Raw genomic sequence first — 20206 nt, forward strand, 5'->3', positions numbered from 1 at the left:
AGGGCGGGCACCTTTTCTCAGGTAGCAAGGGGGCATGGGTTAACTTGACCCCTCCGCCACTTTGCATACTGAGCCCACCCTCTGCTCAGGCTCCAGAGTCTGTATTTTGGCAAATGGTGTTAGCTTGCCTTGTGTCGGGCCAGGATATGGGTACTCCAGAATAACGGCAGTGCCCCTCCTGTCCGAACACCTAGGCATCTCTGAGCCTTTTAAGTACGGCCTCCAGCCAGACACAGAGGTACCAACTAGTAGCCATCTGGGTCTTCCGGAATCCATGACTTAGAAAGCCCTCAGTTCATATACAGGTGTTATCAATATCTATACACATTAAACTATACCCGTTTAATAAAAGATATGGTGCCCTGTCTTCTGTGTGCTAAACATTATGAGTTCTTATTCTGGTGTCAGGAATGGAGTGAGTGTATATATTCCCTACAATCGCTAGCCTCATTCCTGGCACACGAGAAAAATACTTTTAAACTTTTAAAACATTGCAAACATGCTCAGCTTTATAACCGTAGCTCGACCACCTTCCTGAACCCCTACTCTATGCTCAGGATACCTGGGCATGTATATGGGTACCTCTGCTATACTGGGGAACCCCTGCTATACTAAGGACTCTGTGTATACCTGCAGATATATTTTAACCCCATCATACCCGTTTACCTTGTCTGGAAGATGCTGCAGCAGGGATCCTGGCGGTGAGTCGTAAGAACGTTTCCAGGGTCCGAGGTTGGCGGAGTAATGTGCTTAGCTGTATCCGAAGATATCACTCAATCTCCAGATACGAGTTATGGGGTATCCCATAACTCCGGAACCCCGCTACGTAGACACATTCTGCAAAGACTTTCTATGCCAAACCCACCCTGAAATTTACAGCCTAGAAATCTCCCAATCCCAGCATCCCATTTAAAGGGAAAAATCACATAATTTTTTAATGTAGCAAAATCAGTATACAGTTGCAGTAATACATTTTCGACATCTGGGTCCCAGAGCTGACACTCTAAGACCCTAACACACGAGTCAGGGTTAACCAAGTGGGCTTGACCTTTATTATAAGCCTGGTTAAACCCTTCACCGTCACAATGTGTTACACAGATTCATATAGTAAATCCTAGCTATTAATTTAACCTATAAATGGCTAGTTAGCATGAAACCATATTACAATTACACAATCCTTGGAAAAGTCCGGGCAACATGCTTATACTCTTGGACAGACCATCTTGTACCCAAAATGTACTATAATCAATTCACTTGTTCTAACGTTCCTACAAATCAATTACTTCCCTTAAATGTGTTTTTCTTGTATTACACAATCTTTCTCGGTTCAGTTTGAATAGTCTGGGAAAACAAAATGGATTCTAACAGACGACGTGGATTCCTAAATCACTTGAATTCTACTTACAAATCCCACTACAGCAGCCAACAGGAAGTAAATACATCTTCAGGAGGCCTTTGACGGTTGGGAGGTCTGAGATTAGCAGCTGGAGACGAGTGAACAACAATAGGAGGGAATCACAAAGCACAATTGGGAACAGAGCTCAGAGTACAAGACGTGTGTAGCGATTCTCCTTTTACTAGTTGGTATTTGCACTCTCCGAAAATGAACAGAAGGCTGCTTCCAGCCAGTCAGCCAACCAGTAGCGTTACCTCATTGTCACCGATTCCCTCTTCACAATGGCCACTTCAAACTCCCAACACTGCCAGGAAATGTGGCAGTCATCTCCGATATTGCAGCGGCAGATAACAGACTAGGTCCTGTATGGGAAAATGTTGCCTAGGTATGACATGTCCTATTAAATCTGTTTGTCTAGTATCAGCATGTCATCTTTACAGGATCAAAATGACCAATGGCTCCTTAAAGTCCACTATACTAGGGTTTACCAATGTGTTCATATTTAGACCACAATATGGATTCAGTTGAACATGCTGGCTCAAGAATTATTTAAAAGTGCAAAAACAGCAATTACAATGCAGCATTCAAAGCCCTGGTTTATATTGCTGCAGTGATTACGGTTGCAGTACATTTGGGCAAGTTAAAAGGTCTCCAAAACATTTACAATGGTGGCCACACTTTAGAGGCCAACATGTCCGAATTAAAAACACCTTTTTGCAATTAATTTGACCTTTGTACTCCCCCTAGATGAGCAGAAGACCAAGCTTCCTGCTAGTTAACTATCCCATGAAGTATCGGGGTAGGACAAAAGGGGTAAAGGCAATTCAAATTTATTCTCAACCGTGGGAGTTTCTCTTCTTTGTCGGTGCTTGGGTAGGAAGGATTTTGTTATGTTGCAAATGTACAGATCTCCACCGAATATAGATTGGTATTGTCCATTTTGAGAAAGGTTCATTTTGGACTAACCCTCTATTTAAAATGGGAAATGTAAACATTATCTTCTCACTAATGGTCAACCAAGTGCTCTAAAAACAAGTAGTTTACCTGAATAAACTTGTCCAGACAAAGACGAATTATACCTGTGCAATATTTCTGGCAGTCATACCAGGGTGGTGATGGATTAAGACTGCAGTTAAAGCAATACCCTACATGTTTTGTTTAATAAATCAGTTCTGTACTGAGAAACTACTTTTTTTTAAATGCTACAACTCTTAATTACATATTTAACGTATAATATAGCAACCATTTACAAAGTTGCTCGCTCTCTAGCCATGCACCAATTGTATCTAGTGCCTGCCTGGTCACATGATCTTCCACAAAGAACTTTGCTTCTTGGGTATTTTTCTGCAGTCCTAACAGTGATTTAAAGAACCTCCGAGCCGAATCTTCAGCGATCGATCGGTAACTTAGCTAATCACTTGTCAGTGTGCAGACTGTATTGATTTTTTTTTTTTTTTTTTATCGGCAGCTTTAAAAAAAGAAACCTCAGTAGTGCAATGCATTAAATTCCGTCGCTAAGTGTTTATTACTTCACAGCGCAAGTTCAAAAATATATTAAAGCCGCTTTTATGCATACAAGGTGCTATGCCGGTGGTATTTAACCCTGGACAAATTAAACTAGATGTACAATACCTCCCCAAATGGATTCTGGGGTTGGGGACAGAGGGTCAATGTTACACGTACTGTATGGTGGGACTGCCCAATGATAACAGGACCATGGACAAACTAAATTGCAGTGTCCTAAACCTTAATATTGAGACCATAGTCAGCCCTACTAAACAAGCCCCCTCAGAGCTTTACCTACAATGAGAGCACTCACCTCACAAAAGCAGCCATCAGATGCACCATAGCAGCCTTCTGGAAGGGTCCAACACAAGCATGACTAAAATTATCAAAAATGTGGCAAATACTACAACAAAATTTACAGCCTACATAACCAATACCATGCACAAGTTTAGAAATATATGGGAACCATGGCTATATAGCATGATGGCCCCCGGGTTCAATAGAACACAATTAGAGTTCTAGGTCTAGAATTTAGTGCTTGGGACCCCCGGTTGTATCCCAGGGAAACAAAATGGCAGATTAAATCTCCCAAATCACAAAGATCAATAGGAAGTATTGGCTAGAGGGATTTAAGGGCCAGGCAGTTACTAGTATCTTGTGTGCCTGCATCCCCGCAGTGCTGAAAGGCACAAGTGAAGGACTAAGTGTGGTACACAAACATACTAAAATACCAATTTAGAAAATATTGCCCCCATATCCCATTAAATATGCATACTGAAACCAGTTGGTCTTTAAATGACAAGCATAGAATTAAAATTTAGTGGTTCCTCAATATCAGACTTGCACCCTCTCTATCCACCTTCAAGACCCACCTGCTTAATGAATGGCTGATAATCAACACCTCATACATAAACCTTGGCCCCTTGCAGATACACTTGCCAGAAAGCCCTCCTATCTCTGTACGTTCTTCCTACCAACCAATTATATTGTAAGCTCTTTGGAGCAGGGACTCCCTTTCCTAAATGGTACTTTGTCTGAAGCACTTCTCCCCTTTGTGTTATTTATGATTGTCACGTGTTTTACTGCTGAAAAGCGCTATGTACATTAATGGCGCTATATAAATAAAGACATACAAAGTTTACTAGACTAGGGATTACCAATGTGTTAATAGAGCACAGGGTATGGGTTGAGTTACTGAACATGCTGGCTCAATAATTACTTATTCACAATTCAGCATTCAGACTATTTATATTGCTTTACTGCTTAAGGTCGCAGTGAATTTGGCAAAGTTAAAAGGTCTCCGGCAAACTTACAACGGTGGTCACATTTTAGAAGCCGACTCGTCAGAATTAAAACGTTCAATTCGTTTATAACTTGACCTTTGTACTCTCCCAAGATGGGTAGAAGACAGCTTCCTGCTAGTCAACTATCCAATGAAGTAGCAGGATATGATGAAAAGGATAAAGGTAAAATGGTTGCAAATGTATAGATCTTCCCCCCATAGTATTTGGGTATTGTCCATTTTCATCTCATAATGGGAAATTTGAACATCTCACTAATGGTTAACCAAGTGCTCTAAAAACCAGTAGATTATCTGAATGCATTTGTCCCAACTAAGAGGAGATATTTCTGTGCAATCTTTCTGCCAGTCATACTAAGGTGGTGGACATGGATTTTAAAAACTCAGCGATACACATTGTATTTATTACTCAGGCGCTGAGTGTTGCGTTGTTCACAGGAGAGATTAAGTGTCATGAATACAGGTGGCCATCTAGTTTGTGCAGTTCTTTAAAAAAAAAAAAATAAAGAGAATCAATTTATAACTTCAAAATAGGCAAAAATTAAATGGTATCGACTTTACACTCCAAATGCATTAACCCTCTCAGTGCCAGAGGGGTCATGCAACCTGTCTACCCAGACCCTATGGCACCAGCAAAGAAACGCTTCCTGCTTCCGCTCAGTTTGCCGTCAGTGCTCAGATTGCCAATGCCCTCTTACAAACCACCAAGAAATACAGAGTATGTTATAAGGACCCCATGGTGCCACCTTATGACACTGTACGTCTGTAGGGCACTGAAGAGGTTAATGATGACTGTTGTACACAACACAGGAAAAGGGATTATTTTTTTTAACTTTTTTTTATTATTGATTTTCTGAGATTGTATCCAAAATCTTTATGTCCTGGTTTTCAGCATCCTAAAAAAAAAGTAAGATAGTACCGATCAGTAAGAGTGAAAGTGTGAATAAAATCTATACTTCTGTAATATTAACACGAAGCAGAAGAGAAGTTTACAAAGGGAATTCTCTCCAACCATCTCATGGATTTAACCTAGTCAAATCAGCACTACAAGATTTTACTAGCTGCACCTAACACGATCACATGGGGGGAAAACTCAATTTGCATAGACCACAAACTACCACCCTTCTCAGACAAATGCCTCAAGGTCATCAATTAAAGGATTATCCTAACTCAATGGCCTTATATCTACAGCACAGAACGTGATGTGGACACAGACCACTGGAGAAGAATTGACCCTGTCAGACTCGTCATCGTGTCATCACTGAAGAGGATAACTACTTATTTCACTTTGTGACTTCCTGCTGCAGTTTCTGGTAAGACTGCACAACCATAATCTTTATACAAAACATAAGTAACATTTGAACTCTCGTGCCTTAATGTGCAGAGGTACTGTGGAGCCATAGAAACAGGTGAAGGACACATACCCATTACGCGGTGGGAACGGGCTGGGGCATGACGGGCGGCTGTGCTGGCTGCTCTGGTTTAGTTCCTTTCTGCTCAGAGATAGGAGTGGTTGGCAGGATCTCCTCTTTCGGCTCAACAATGCTGACGTGGTCAGGCAGGGGCTTCTTGGGTCCGATCTTACCACTTGGGTCCCATGGCAACATGATCTTGACCTTGATACCCAACACACCTGTGGCAGAAAAGACATTTCATACTTTAAACTTAACGAGACTGCTACACTCAGAAGAAACCAGATAGTAAAAACTTCTGGCCTGGATGTTATCAGATCTTATGGCGTCCATGCAGCCAAAAGTTAAAAAGACACCAGGTCATGAGGAACAGAAATTAAGGTCATTGTTTTTTGCAAGCCTTAAATTTTCTAAAACCTTTATTGCCAAACACTGATGATTTTGGGATTGTTATTTCAACACTTTTGTTGCAGAATAAATAGCAATTTTGGAGCTTAGATGGAAGCGAAAGTCCATGTTTGGAGCAAACCATTGACCCAGGTCAATCAAGTACACTACATCAAAGGGACACTGGCTTATTAAAAACGCAAGAAACAGATGCAATTTGGACACAAAATAATGAAAACGGACAGGTTATTCATATTTAAAGTGGGTTATCCTACCCTTCTCAGACAAATGCCTCAAAATCAACCAATAAGTAGGACACAACTGTTGCAGAGTAACTATATTCAGCAACACAGAACGTGGCACTGAACAGGAAACCACTACACAGCGTGTCCTTTCTGACTCGTCATCGTATCATCACTGAAGGGTAGGAAGGATTAATGCACATTAAGGCCTGGGACATAGTACAGTAGGCCGTGCTGAGCAGATGCACTAACCCCCTGCATCTGTCATCAGCGCGGCTTAAGCAGCCGCTTGCGCATGCGTGCGGAGGCTCAGATATTTTGAGACAGGCAAATTTTAAAATGGCCGCTCAGGGGAGCGGTCACGTAACCGCTCACATCCAATGGGAGCGAGGGACTAGCCCCGTCTCCCGCCCCCAAAGCACGCTCACTGCCTCGCCTGCCAGGACACAAAAAGGCTCCAGTTTGAACAGGCGAGGCAGAGCAGGAGCGCGGATCAGCGCTGCCCGAAGCACCATGCCCGAGGCCTAAGAATGTGTAAAAGCTACAAAGCCCCCAACTGACTTGCATAAGGATTTTATTATTGCAAGCGTTTCAAACAGACAAAAATACAATAAGAAACGCAAGATTGGGAGAAATGATAGTGCTGGCAACAATAAGATGTTACTGTTGTCATTTTAGACAGCATGAGTGGTGTTGGCGAGAAAATGCCAAGTACAAAAATAACGTTATTGGCTAAAAATATGTTTATTGAACTATTTCTACATGCAAACTTTCGGCCCGCGAAGTGTCAGCTGCACCCCCTCAATGGATGTTATTTTCCCACTAAAGAAATTCTCCTGGCAGGGGACAGATACAAGAGGACAAACAAAACCCAAAACATGCAACATATGTTACAACCCCAGCATTTCCTTACCCTGTCTGAGGAGCACGTGACGCACAGCTGTATCCACATAGTAATTCACAGGGTCTCCACTGTGGATCATCAAGCCATCCACAAACTTCATGGACTTGGCTCTCTGGCCTCGCAGTTTTCCAGACACTACTACCTCGCAACCTTTGGCTCCACTCTCCATGATGAAACGGAGGACACCATAGCAAGCTCTAAGAGGAATAAGATTAGCAGAGGACCATGAGCAAACAACAAATACTGAAGTTTATTAAAAAGGCAAAGCTTGGCTCCATTTCAAGAATGGCAGCTGCAGATCAGGACTGGCACAGCTCATGGAGTTCCAGACTTGATCGGAGCAATTTTTTGTTTTGTTCCTGACATGGTGAGAAGAATAAATGGGGGTGCCCCAGAGCCAGAATGTCTGGGGTCAACATCTTTAGCGAATCTTGTAAGTAAGAATGTATCAAAAACAGTCAGAAGGATTTTGTAAATTTTTAACGATCAACTTAAATGGAAACAAGTGCTGCAATAAACTATGTGCGTCTACACGGACATCATTCTGGGGCAGAATTTCCTCCTAGCAGATCCAGCAATTTGTAAACTGTTCGGTAAGGAAATATTTCTTCTCAGACAAATGCCTCGAAACTTGGTCATCACGCAACATTCTTAACAGGACCCAATAGCAAAAGCAGCGTGCAGAACGCAGCTCCTTCAGCTTTCCGGGGCATGAAAGAATGAAGTTAGACTCGTCATCAAATCATCACAGAAGAAAGAACCTTGCAACCCATGGCGCCACTCTGCAATGTGTAAATCAAACCACAAGAGTTACTATAAACTGGCTTCATTAACGAGATCCCTTGAATATGTATTATATATACACATTGATACATGGTCTATGCCTGACGCTTAAAATTCAAGACAGTGCCGTGGTTTAATAGACCAGTGTGTCTAGAAAGCATGGCAGAGCAACGTGTATTTCCCACATGTCAAAGCTCATATTTTATACTGGTAAACTGTAGTCGTCATATATAAAACACTGAAAACATTGTGTTCATGCATGCCATTATTTGGCCTTGAACAAGTACTCAGAGCTCACTCACCTTCGCACTGCCAGGCCTCCCAGGAGTTTGTAACGCAGGGACTCCGCTTGGGCAATAGCGCACAGGCCCCTTGTGGCCACCTTCTCAGCATACAGCTGAAAGGGAGATGCAGGTTAGAATCTGAGCTACAGCGCAGCCTACACAGGATGAAAAGAGCCAAGGAAATAGCACTAACTGACAAATGTAATACAAGGCAACTTCTAACCATAAGACACCCAAATACTGTAAATGTACATGTACAATCAATTCGTATTGAACATTTTTCACAGTATCCAACAATTCAGTTTTTTCTATAAGGAAATTATTTCTTCTCAGACAAATGCCTCGAAACTTGGTCTTCATGCGTCATTCTTAACAGGACCCAATAGCAAAAGCAGCGTGCAGAACGCAGCTCCTTCAGCTTTCCGGGGCATGAAAGAATGAAGTTGGACTCGTCATCAAATCATCACAGAAGAAATTAAACGAAGATATTAAAGTAAATTAAATCAGCAGTGCTGAAGCTAGGCTTAACGAAACCAACTGTAAGTCACTGGTCCCATCAACCCCATTCTATAATAAGGTTATGGACTAAAAAAAAAAATCCTAAGAAACTCACCTCAACACTGCCCTCCGGGAATCCAAACCTCTTTTGAACGACTGCAGTCAGCTCACGGATACGACGGCCCTTCTCACCCAGGACATTTTGGGTCCTTGTAGAAAGATTAAACTTGTGTTACTTAAAGGAGAAATTAACCAACAGCCAGCATTGAAAGGTTTAATGAAAAATTATAACCAAAAATGAAAAAAACAGGTTGTCCAAGTTATATCACAAGTACTATTAATTTGATTTTCAACTGGTATCAGTTGTTTGGAGGTTAGTGGGCCCTGCTCCCAGGGTTTAAGCTCACCCCTCCCCAATTAAGTAGCAGTTTTGTCCATGTTCCTGTGCAGGACAGGTCCACTGAGGCCATTCTCCCTCCAGCAGAGGTAAATGACAATGTTCACAGGTAGTGTTAGGACCTGCATACTGGTCATGCTGGGACGTGGCTGCAGGATTATAATGCTTTGGCCAAAGGGTTTAACTAAATGACCCTTATTAAAGAGAATATAAAAGTATTTCACTGTATATCAGATTGGGTGTTTTCTGTCCTTTGTACGGTATGTATTAAGCAATATAAAAAATGCATCCCTTCCTTTGTACTATCCCCCAACTGTACAGCTTCTGTTGCATCCATTTTAAACCGTCACATTTAAGATTAATGTTTTAATTAAAACTGTATCTATGAAGTAGAAAATCTACTGTGTCATGCAACTGGATTGCCACAAACAATTTTAATAAAATCCACAATTAAAAAAAAAAATATCCTGCAGAATGCAGCACCTTGTGTTCCTGAAGATGTAATTGTATGTCTTTATTTATATAGCGCCAAAAGAGTACCCAGTGCTTCACAAAGAACACAGTACAGGGAATTATAATAATACAATAAGCACAGCAAGATCAGACAATAGGAAAGGAAATCCCTACAACAAAGAGCTTACAGTCTAGGTAGGATGGGGAACTTAGAGACAGCAGGTGAGGGAATAAGTGCTGCAGATGGAAGTGCTTGGCCACAATTGGTGATAGGATTGACTGTGGGTGTAGAACAGTAGCCATGAGTACAGGCTATTGGTATGCTTGATTTGTGGGGCACGTTTTAAGGTTAGTCAGTATTAAATCAGGAGGTTAACACCATTTGCATGGGAAGAGATGGCAGGGAGGCGTGGGTGAGAGCAGGTGTGTTTATGTCTGGGTTCAGGATTAGGAGCGATATCCCCAGCAGCTGGAAAGAGTAGAAAGAGGGTGTGAATAGAGGATTTGTGGGGTGCTTTTTTATTGAGGGGTAAATAAATTTTTGGGAAAGGTGTATAAATAATGGTGCAGTGTATGGGCACAGACATAGGTGGAGGGAAGATGAAGAAATGTGGATAGGAGGGGAGTGTGGAAGTTGGATAGAACAAATGTTTACAAAGGAGTGGAAGTCCATGTTTGGGGCATACCTTTTACCCAGGCCTATTCATCAAGAACACTACAGTACTTTAAAGGGACACTGACTTAAAAACGCAAGATAAGTAATTGATGCCAACTGAACACAAAATATAACCGACATGTTATTCATATTTAAAGTGGGTTATCCTACCCTTCTCAGACAAATGCCTCAAAATCAACCAATAAGTAGGACACAACTGTTGCAGAGTAACCATATTCAGCAACACAGAACGTGACACTGAACAGGAAAACACTACACAGCATGTCCTTTCTGACTCGTCATCGTATCATCACTGAAGGGTAGGAAGGATTAATGCAAACCAAGAATGTACAACATATTGAGAAAATTAAATCCCAGTTCGCCACCATAAAACATACATATTGTGGAATAAATCAACTTGTTTAGACATTCCCATGTTATATTCAAGGTTAATCCAGCGATAACACTGTTGCTTGCGCTATACTAATGTTATACAGCACATGTTGGAAACATTCATGGACAGGTATAAATATTAAGAAAGGGTGTTACCTGGTGGCCAGAATGATGATTTCAGTCCTGGTTGGGGTGACTCTGACCTCCACGCCGGAGTAGCCATCTTCAGCCAGCTCACGGGTCAGGAACTCATTCAGCTCAGCTTTGAAGATGCCATCAGCGACAAACTGCGAAGATAGGATTTATACATTAAATAAATATGCATTATTATTATGTAAGGAACTTGGACTCAAACACTTATTTTAAGATCCAAGTTATTGCTTAGGGAGCATGCAAATGTGGTAGCTTGAACTGTACATTAGTCACACAGGGGTATCAGAGCCCCCTCCAAAAAATATATACTGGTGACAAGTCGTTTGTAACTAAACATGACAAGTTCTACAAATATATTTATATACGTCTGTAAGAGGGAGCAAGGGAAAAGCTAATTAAAAGTAATGCGGTTTCTCGTTACTGTGAGAGCTGTAAATAAAGACACTTTTGGTTCTCATCAAAAATTACCAGGGTAGTTTCACCTATTTTTAACAGACCAGATGATGGATAAGCAAAGCCGACAGGATATCAGCTGATACTGCATTCAATTCATGATGAAAATCCCAATCTGGTGGCAAATAGGCCAAGCTCAGAGTAACCACTACATGCAAAACATCCAGAGCTACACACGTTACTGCTCACATCCGGTGGGTAACCTAAAGCCTGCAGGGCCAATACTATTTATTTTATGTACCCCACTGCAAATACAAACACTCGTAAAACAATATTTAGTACTTATTTTTTTATATTAAGAATGGGTGCAAACAAAGGCCTGCAAAGCAACAAAAACACACTGTGTGCAACTCCTAGAGAATCCAACCCAGTGCACCCATTGCTTAAATACACCCCAGCACGTGAATCATTCAATGTTTATAATAAGGTGCCCTGCCAGCCCCAGATAACCAAATGTCTGCAGTGACTACATATAATATTATAGATACACACATATACATACAGTTAATGCTAATGTCCGTACTACTAGTGTAACCTAGTGTCTGCAGTGTCAACTCACAGCACCACACAGTGATATTTACAGGCTACAAACGGTCACACAGAAGTAACCTGTGGTATCCACATACAGCTACACACTAACTACAATGCATGTATATTACCGATTTTGTATCTCCAGCACCCCCCACCCAAAGTGTCCCGCAATCATGCTCACTGCAGCCACTGGCGGAGCGCTCCCCGCTTATAAAAGCCCAGTGCAGGCGGGGAGTAGTGCACCTTCGGGGCTTAAGGAGCTTTGTGGTGACTGCGAGGTGTCCCCGGTTGGATGTGAGCCTGTCCCATGCCCGCATGATAACCCTGCACCTCCTGCCCGGGCACCAGCCCCTAACACCGGGAAGTGCCGGCTTCACACACCGGGCGCTCAACGGCCTTCTCACAGCCGGCGGCGCAGGCCCAGCTCAATCCACGTCCATCCGCCGCCAAAACCAACGATTAACGTCCCGTAACGGGCTGCCCGGGAACCTAGCACCCGCCAAACCCCAGCCCCGCGGATATTTGCTGCCCCATCCCCAGCAGCCACAATCCCCGCCGCTTTCTTTCGCCCTACCTTCCTCTTCTTGGAGATCTGCACCGCCATCTTGCGCCGCGCTGCAAAAGGGAAAGGGAGGGATCATCCGGCGGAAGTGGCTATATAGCGTCACTGGGAGCAGGAAGGCATCTGCCCGAGGTGAGGCGTGTTGGGTCCCCCGTGGCTCACGGGAAATGTAGTTTTTTTCCACAGTGCTGATTGGTTGCCAATCTGTGCTGATTGGTTGTGCAGACTGTAGCTCTTCTGCCAATGTGACATTCAGCTCATAAGAAAGTGAGCAGCTCCTATACAGTTACAGGAACACATTGAATTTATTGTATACATTAATATTAGTTTACTAATATAAAACACTTGAATTTCTGTATATATATATATGGAGGGTTTTTGTCACTTTTTTTACCCACCATAACCTTAATAATAGTGGTGATTACCTAGTCTAGTCTCAAACCCGCTTAGCCATTAAGACCAACCTCACACTGATGATACCCATCAAGGTTGAAACATGTCTGTGAGCGGGTTTATTGGCTTTGCATCTCATCCCAGCCTCTGTCTAAAAGCTGTGTTTAAAACAGCATGCATTGGCTTGAGGATTTGCTTGTGTAATTCGAGCTTGAGACAAAAGGTGGCACTGAGTGCTCATTTGCATATCATTTCCCAGAATCCCTTGCTGCAGTGGAAGCGCTGTATGTTGGGCGATAATGGGGAAAGATAATGTCTAAGACATGCAAATGAACATACAGTAATATTTACAGTTGCTATATATATATATATACACACACACACACACACACACACACACACATACACACACATACACACATACATTTCGTTACCCACAGAACGTGGTACCGTCTATTAATTTTGGTGTGTGTATTATTAAGGTTATGGTGGGTGAAAAGGTGACTAAAAACCCTCCACCGTATTGCATATAGTATATAAAAATATTACTTGTGAGCACATTCCCATGTCTTAGACAGGTCTGCAACCCTGCTTTTCGCCATTATCACCTAGCATACAGTGCTTCCACTGCAGCAAGGGATTCTGGGAAATTGCATGCAAATGAGCACACAGTGCCACCTTTTGTCTCAAGCCCACATTACATGGAAAACCCTTAAACCAATGCATGCTGCTTTAAATACAGCTTTTAAACATAGGTAAAAAAGGTTGAATACTTCCGTGGTTCACAGCACCTTCCACAGCCAACGTATGAATATAAAAAACTTTATTGATAACCAGCAATGTACATCAGCATGATCACTCTGACGCGTTTCGTCCAAACAAGGACTTTTTCAAAGAGTGCTGTCTATGAAAAATGTCCCACTTCATATAGGGGGTGAACCAGATCAATAGCCAATCATCTCTCAGGTAAACCTAACCTTCACCTGCATATAATTAATTAGATGATTACCTATAATCATTTAGATGATTGCCTATATCACGTCACTCACTACATGGGTGGACATACAAAAAATACAAAAATTACATACATTGTTAAACAAGGTTAAAAAGCAGCATAAAAGTGCTGAATAATATTAAAAACAAACAAACCTCTGTGTTCAAATACTGGTATCAGATTAAATATTTGATAAGATATTTAATGGCTAACTAATGATTTGATCGGTAATATAGTGGATAGTGGGAATTATAACATCCATAAAGAAAATAAAATAAGTTCCATATATCATAGGAATGAATTGCATAATATATAAGAATGACACTTTACAAGGTGTGGATAATTAGCAATATTATATTTAGCAAAATATTGATGATAGTTCCCAGAATAGCCGTGACTTTAACAGAATATACACCACGAACACCCCTCAACAATGGGCCATTACCCCACCAAGAAGTGCTTAAGCTCCCAATCCTGGTTGATTCCGGCCGGATGGAGCGTGTTCAAGGTGTACACCCAGTACATTTCTTGTTTGTTCAGTACACCTTCCCTATATCCGCCTCTAGCATGACGAGGTATATGTTCAATGGCGGTGTAGGAGAAATTGTTTATACCTCCTTTGGGACATCTAGAAAAATGTCTAGGGACAGGGTGGGAAGTATCATTTCTTTTTATAAGCCGTACAGTACATGTTCTGCAATGCGAGTTCTGACAGGCCTTATTGTGCGTCCTACATACATTTTGTTACAACCACATCTTAAAAGATATATGATAAAGGCCGTATTGCAATTTAGAAACTCATTGATAAAATACTTTTTTCCATTGTGTTCAGACTTGACATATTTAGTACTATGGACATACCTACACATAGAACAATTTCCACATGCAAAAAAGCCCTTAGGGATCCCTTTTATTTTGTTAGAATTACAATCTGACTGAAAATGGCTAGGTGCAAGGTGCGATGCCAAAGTTTTGGCCTTGCGGAATGTGAATCTTGGCCCATTTTTTATATATTCTGCAATATCCCTGTCAAGTGACAGCGTGTGCCAATGTTTATGTATGACTAGCTGAGAGACCCGGCGTTGCCCGGGATGTAAATGCGTAATAGGTAGTATTATTTATAAATCGTGGAACAATAGGTGAGTATTTGTTGTAAAGGTTGGATAATAATGTTGAAAAGAAAGATGGAATAAAATGTAATACGATGTTGTTTAAAAATGGTTTATTGTAAACACACCACAGTACAATGTATATTTTGGTGACATAACAGATGTAAAAATGTGAGGCGTGTGTCCTGCTAGGGTGTGAGGCGGCAGGTGGTGCGTGGGTTGTGAGTGCTGTCTGTGAGTGGGGGTCCTGCTAGGGTGTGAGGCGGTGGGTGGCGCGTGGGTTGTGAGTGCTGTCTGTGAGTGGGGGTCCTGCTAGGGTGTGAGGCGGCGGGTGGCGCGTGGGTTGTGAGTGCTGTCTGTGAGTGGGGGTCCTGCTAGGGTGTGAGGTGGTGGGTCAGTGATGTCGGTGCGTAGGGGCGGGAGGCAGCAGGTGTGTGTGGCGGCAGGTATGTGTCGAGTGTGGCGGGTGTCTGTTGAGTGAATGCAGCGGCTGTGAGGCGGCGGGTGAAAGGCAGAGGCGGGCGGAGTAAGGGTGGGTGAAAGGCAGAGGCGGGTGGGTGCGAAAGAAGAGGCGGGAAGGCAGGGGTGGGTAGGCGGGAAGGCGGGCAGGAAGGCGAAGGGTGGTGGGAAGGGGTGGAGGAGGGGGGGAGGGGGGAAGGGGGTGGGAGGGGGGGAAGGGGGTGGGAGGGGGGGAGAGGGAGGTGGGAGGGGGGGGGAGGGAGGGGGTGGAAGGGGGTGGGAGGGAGGAAGGGGGTGGGAGGGGGGAAGGGTGTGGGAGGGGGTGTGGGAGGGGGGAAGGGGGTGGGGTGGGAGGGGGGGTGGAGGGGGAGGAGGGGTGGGAGGGGGATGGAGGGGGGAAGGGGAGGGGGGAAGGGGAGTGGCGGTGGGAGGGGGGAAGGGGGGTGGAAGGGGGGTGGGGTGGGAGGGGGGGAGGGAAAGGGGGGAGGGAAAGGGGGGAGGAGGGTGGAGGAGGGTGGAGGGAAAGGGGGGAGGGCGGAGTCGGGGGGGAGGAAAGGGGAGCGGAGGGGGGGAGGAAAGGGAGCGGAGGGGGGGGGAAGGGGAGCGGAGGGGGGGGGAAAGGGGAGCGGGGGGGGGGAAAGGGGAGCGGAGGGGGGGAGGAAAGGGGAGCGGAGGGGGGGAGGAAAGGGGAGCGGAGGGGGGGGGGAAAGGGGAGCGGAGGGGGGGGGAAAGGGGAGCAGAGGGGGGGGAAAGGGGAGCGGAGGGGGGGGAAAGGGGAGCGGAGGGGGGGGAAAGGGGAGCGGAGGGGGGGGGGGAAAGGGAGCGGAGGGGGGGGGAAGGGGAGCGGAGGGGGGGGAAGGGGAGCGGAGGGGGGGGAAAGGGGAGCGGAAGGGGGGGGAAAGGGGAGCGAGGGGGGGGAAAGGGGAGTGGAGGGGGGGGGGGGAAAGAGGAGCGGAGGGGGGGAGGAAAGGGGAGCGGAGGGGGGGAGGAAAGGGGAGCGGAGGGGGGAGAAAGGGGAGCGGAGGGGGGGAGGAAAGGGGAGCGGAGGGGGGGAGGAAAAGGGGAGCGGAGGCGGGGGGAAAGGGGAGCGGAGGGGGGGGGAAAGGGGAGCGGAGGGGGGGGAAAAGGGGAGCGAGGGGGGGGGAAAGGGGAGCGGAGGGGGGGGAAAGGGGAGCGGAGGGGGGGGGAAAGGGGAGCGGGGAAAGGGGAGCGGAGGGGGGGGGGGAGGGGAGTGGAGGGGGGGGGAAAGGGGAGCGGAGGGGGGGGAAAGGGGAGCGGAGGGGGGGAAAGGGGAGCGGAGGGGGGGGGAAAGGGGAGCGGAGGGGGGGGGAAAGGGGAGCGGAGGGGGGGGGAAAGGGGAGCGAGGGAAAGGGGAGCGGGAGGGGGGGGGGGGGGAGTGGAGGGGGGGGGGAAAGGGAGCGGAGGGGGGGGGAAAGGGGAGCGGAGGGGGGGGGAAAGGGGAGCGGAGGGGGGGAATGGGGAGCGGAGGGGGGGAAAGGGGAGCGGAGGGGGGGGGAAAGGGGAGCGGAGGGGGGGAAAGGGGGAGCGGAGGGGGGGGGGGAAAGGGGAGCGGAGGGGGGGGAAAGGGGAGCGGAGGGAGGGGAAAAGGGGAGCGGAGGGGGGGAAAAGGGGAGCGGAGGGGGGGGGGGAGGGGAGCAGAGGGGGGGGGAAGGGGAGCGGAGGGGGGGAAGGGGAGCGGAGGGGGGGAAAGTGGAGCGGAGGGGGGGAGGAAAGGAGAGCGGAGGGGGGGAGGAAATGGAGCGGAGGGGGGGAGGAAAGGGGAGCGGAGGGGGGGAAAGGGAGCGGAGGGGGGGGAAAGGGGAGCGGAGGGGGGGGGAAAGGGGAGCGGAGGGGGGGGAAAGGGGAGCGGAGGGGGGGGGGGGGAAAGGGGAGCGGAGGGGGGGGGAAAGGGGAGCGGAGGGGGGAAAGGGGAGAGGAGGGGGGGGAAAGGGGAGCGGAGGGGGGGGGAAAGGGGAGCGGAGGGGGGGGGAAAGGGAGCGGAGGGGGGGGGGGAAAGGGGAGCGGAGGGGGGGGGAAGGGAGCGGAGGGGGGGGGAAAGGGGAGCGGAGGGGGGGGAAAGGGGAGCGGAGGGGGGGGAAAAGGGGAGCGGAGGGGGGGGGGGAAAGGGGAGCGGAAGGGGGGGGGGAAAGGGGAGCGGAGGGGGGGGGAAAAAGGGAGCGGAGGGGGGGGGGGAAAGGGGAGCGGAGGGGGGGGAAAGGGGAGCGGAGGGGGGGGGAAAGGGGAGCGGAGGGGGGGGAAAAGGGGAGCGGAGGGGGGGGGGGAAAGGGGAGCGGGAAGGGGGGGGGAAAGGGGAGCGGAGGGGGGGGGAAAAAGGGGAGCGGAGGGGGGGGAAAGGGGAGCGGAGGGGGGGAAAGGGGAGCAGAGGGGGGGGAAAAGGGGAGCGGAGGGGGGGGGAAAGGGGAGCGGAGGGGGGGAAAGGGGAGCGGAGGGGGGGGAAAGGGGAGCGGAGGGGGGGAAAGGGGAGCGGAGGGGGGGGGAAAGGGGAGCGGAGGGGGGGAGGGAAGGGGAGCGGAGGGGGGGGAAAGGGGAGCGGAGGGGGGGGGAAAGGGGAGCGGGGGGGGGGGGGAAAGGGGAGCGGAGGGGGGGGAAGGGAGCGAGGGGGGGGAAGGGGAGCGGAGGGGGGGGAAAGGGGAGCGAAGGGGGGGGAAAGGGGAGCGGAGGGGGGGGGAAAGGGGAGTGGAGGGGGGGGGGAAAGAGGAGCGGAGGGGGGGAGGAAAGGGGAGCGGAGGGGGGGAGGAAAGGGGAGCGAGGGGGGAGGAAGGAAGGGGAGCGGAGGGGGGGAGGAAAGGGGAGCGGAGGGGGGGAGGAAAGGGGAGCGGAGGCGGGGGGGAAAGGGGAGCGGAGGGGGGGGGAAAGGGGAGCGGAGGGGGGGGAAAAGGGGAGCGGAGGGGGGGGGGGAAAGGGGAGCGGAGGGGGGGGGAAAGGGGAGCGGAGGGGGGGGGGAAAGGGGAGCGGGGAAAGGGGAGCGGAGGGGGGGGGGGAGGGGAGTGAGGGGGGGGGAAAGGGGAGCGGAGGGGGGGGGGAAAGGGGAGCGGAGGGGGGGAAAAGGGGAGCGGAGGGGGGGGGAAAGGGGAGCGGAGGGGGGGGGAAAGGGAGCGGAGGGGGGGGGAAAGGGGAGCGGGGAAAGGGAGCGGAGGGGGGGGGGGAGGGGAGTGGAGGGGGGGGGGAAAGGGGAGCGGAGGGGGGGGAAAGGGGAGCGGAGGGGGGGGGAAAGGGGAGCGGAGGGGGGGAATGGGGAGCGGAGGGGGGGGAAAGGGGAGCGGAGGGGGGGGGAAAGGGGGAGCGGAGGGGGGGAAAGGGGGAGCGGAGGGGGGGGGGGAAAGGGGGAGCGGAGGGGGGGAAAGGGGAGCGGAGGGAGGGGAAAAGGGGAGCGGAGGGGGGGAAAAGGGGAGCGGAGGGGGGGGGGAGGGGAGCAGAGGGGGGGGGGAAGGGGAGCGGAGGGGGGGGAAGGGGAGCGGAGGGGGGGGAAAGTGGAGCGGAGGGGGGGAGGAAAGGAGAGCGGAGGGGGGGAGGAAATGGGAGCGGAGGGGGGGAGGAAAGGGGAGCGGAGGGGGGGGAAAGGGGGAGCGGAGGGGGGGAAAGGGGAGCGGAGGGGGGGGGGAAAGGGGAGCGAGGGGGGGGAAAGGGGAGCGGAGGGGGGGGGGGGAAAGGGGAGCGGAGGGGGGGGGAAAGGGGAGCGGCAGGGGGGGAAAGGGAGAGGAGGGGGGGGAAAGGGGAGCGGAGGGGGGGGGAAAGGGAGCGGAGGGGGGGGAAAGGGGAGCGGAGGGGGGGGGGGAAAGGGGAGCGGAGGGGGGGGGAAGGGGAGCGGAGGGGGGGGGGAAAGGGGAGCGGAGGGGGGGGGGAAAGGGGAGCGGAGGGGGGGGAAAAGGGGAGCGGAGGGGGGGGGGGAAAGGGAGCGGAAGGGGGGGGGGAAAGGGGAGCGGAGGGGGGGGAAAAAGGGGAGCGGAGGGGGGGGGGAAAGGGGAGCGGAGGGGGGGGAAAGGGGAGCGGAGGGGGGGGGAAAGGGGAGCGGAGGGGGGGGAAAAGGGAGCGGAGGGGGGGGGGGAAAGGGGAGCGGAAGGGGGGGGGGAAAGGGGAGCGGAGGGGGGGGAAAAAGGGGAGCGGAGGGGGGGGAAAGGGGAGCGGAGGGGGGGAAAGGGGAGCAGAGGGGGGGGAAAAGGGGAGCGAGGGGGGGGGAAAGGGGAGCGGAGGGGGGGGAAAGGGGAGCGGAGGGGGGGGAAAGGGAGCGGAGGGGGGGAAAGGGGAGCGGAGGGGGGGGGAAAGGGGAGCGGAGGGGGGGGGAAAGGGGAGCGGAGGGGGGGGAAAGGGGAGCGGAGGGGGGAAAAAGGGGAGCGGAGGGGGAAAAGGGGAGCGGAGGGCGGGGGGAAGAAAGGGGAGGGTGGGGGGTAGAAAGGGGAGTGGGGGGAGTGGGGAGTGGGGGAGTGGGGGAGGGGGGGGAAAGGGGAGTGGGGGAGGGGGGGAAAGGGGAGTGGGGAAGGGGGGGAAAGGGGAGGGGGGAAGGGGGGGAAAGGGGAGGGGGGGAAGGGGGGGAAAGGGGAGGGGGGGAAGGGGGGGAAAGGGGAGGGGGGGAAAGGGGAGTGGGGGAGGGGGGAAAGGGGAGTGGGGGAGGGGGGGAAAGGGGAGGGGGGGAAAGGGGAGTTGGGGAGGGGGGTGGAGAGCAGTGGGCATATGTATTGTCATAATTTATGTATGTGCATGTCCCCCCCCCCTCCGGGCGTCCGTCCCCCCCCCCTCCGGGCGTCCCGTCCCCCCGCTGGTTCGGCGGGTGGTAGCTCCCTCGTTCCCCGTGACTCGCCCCCCCCCGGTTCCCCGTGACTCGCGGCTCGCCCCCCCCCCCCGTTCCCCGTGACTCGCAGCTCCCCCTCCCCCCCCCCCCGTTCCCCCCGTGACTCGCGCTCCCCCCTCCCCCCCCCCCGTTCCC

The 20206-nt window shown here is 50.2% G+C and overlaps 1 protein-coding gene and 5 non-coding genes across 6 annotated transcripts; all 6 read right to left on the bottom strand.

Annotated features, from left to right (window-relative positions):
* Positions 1-5021: 5021 nt before the first annotated feature.
* Positions 5022-12470, bottom strand: RPS3 (ribosomal protein S3). Its single transcript, XM_075592702.1, has 7 exons — positions 12322-12470; positions 10767-10897; positions 8828-8921; positions 8233-8327; positions 7157-7344; positions 5627-5835; positions 5022-5098 (listed from the first exon to the last, which is right to left on the bottom strand). The coding sequence occupies exons 1-6, from the start codon at positions 12349-12351 to the stop codon at positions 5630-5632; spliced, it is 744 nt and encodes a 247-aa protein (XP_075448817.1). The 5' UTR covers positions 12352-12470; the 3' UTR covers positions 5022-5098; positions 5627-5629.
* On the bottom strand, positions 5324-5469 carry LOC142491763 (small nucleolar RNA SNORD15). Its single transcript, XR_012800514.1, has one exon. It is a non-coding gene; the product is annotated as a small nucleolar RNA SNORD15 (small nucleolar RNA).
* LOC142491761 (small nucleolar RNA SNORD15) lies at positions 6277-6424 on the bottom strand. Its single transcript, XR_012800512.1, has one exon. It is a non-coding gene; the product is annotated as a small nucleolar RNA SNORD15 (small nucleolar RNA).
* LOC142491764 (small nucleolar RNA SNORD15) lies at positions 7754-7901 on the bottom strand. Its single transcript, XR_012800515.1, has one exon. It is a non-coding gene; the product is annotated as a small nucleolar RNA SNORD15 (small nucleolar RNA).
* Positions 8539-8686, bottom strand: LOC142491765 (small nucleolar RNA SNORD15). Its single transcript, XR_012800517.1, has one exon. It is a non-coding gene; the product is annotated as a small nucleolar RNA SNORD15 (small nucleolar RNA).
* LOC142491762 (small nucleolar RNA SNORD15) lies at positions 10389-10536 on the bottom strand. The gene has a single exon (XR_012800513.1). It is a non-coding gene; the product is annotated as a small nucleolar RNA SNORD15 (small nucleolar RNA).
* Positions 12471-20206: the final 7736 nt, after the last annotated feature.

This window comes from Ascaphus truei, chromosome 3 (assembly GCF_040206685.1).
Source record: "Ascaphus truei isolate aAscTru1 chromosome 3, aAscTru1.hap1, whole genome shotgun sequence".
NCBI lineage: Eukaryota > Metazoa > Chordata > Amphibia > Anura > Ascaphidae > Ascaphus > Ascaphus truei.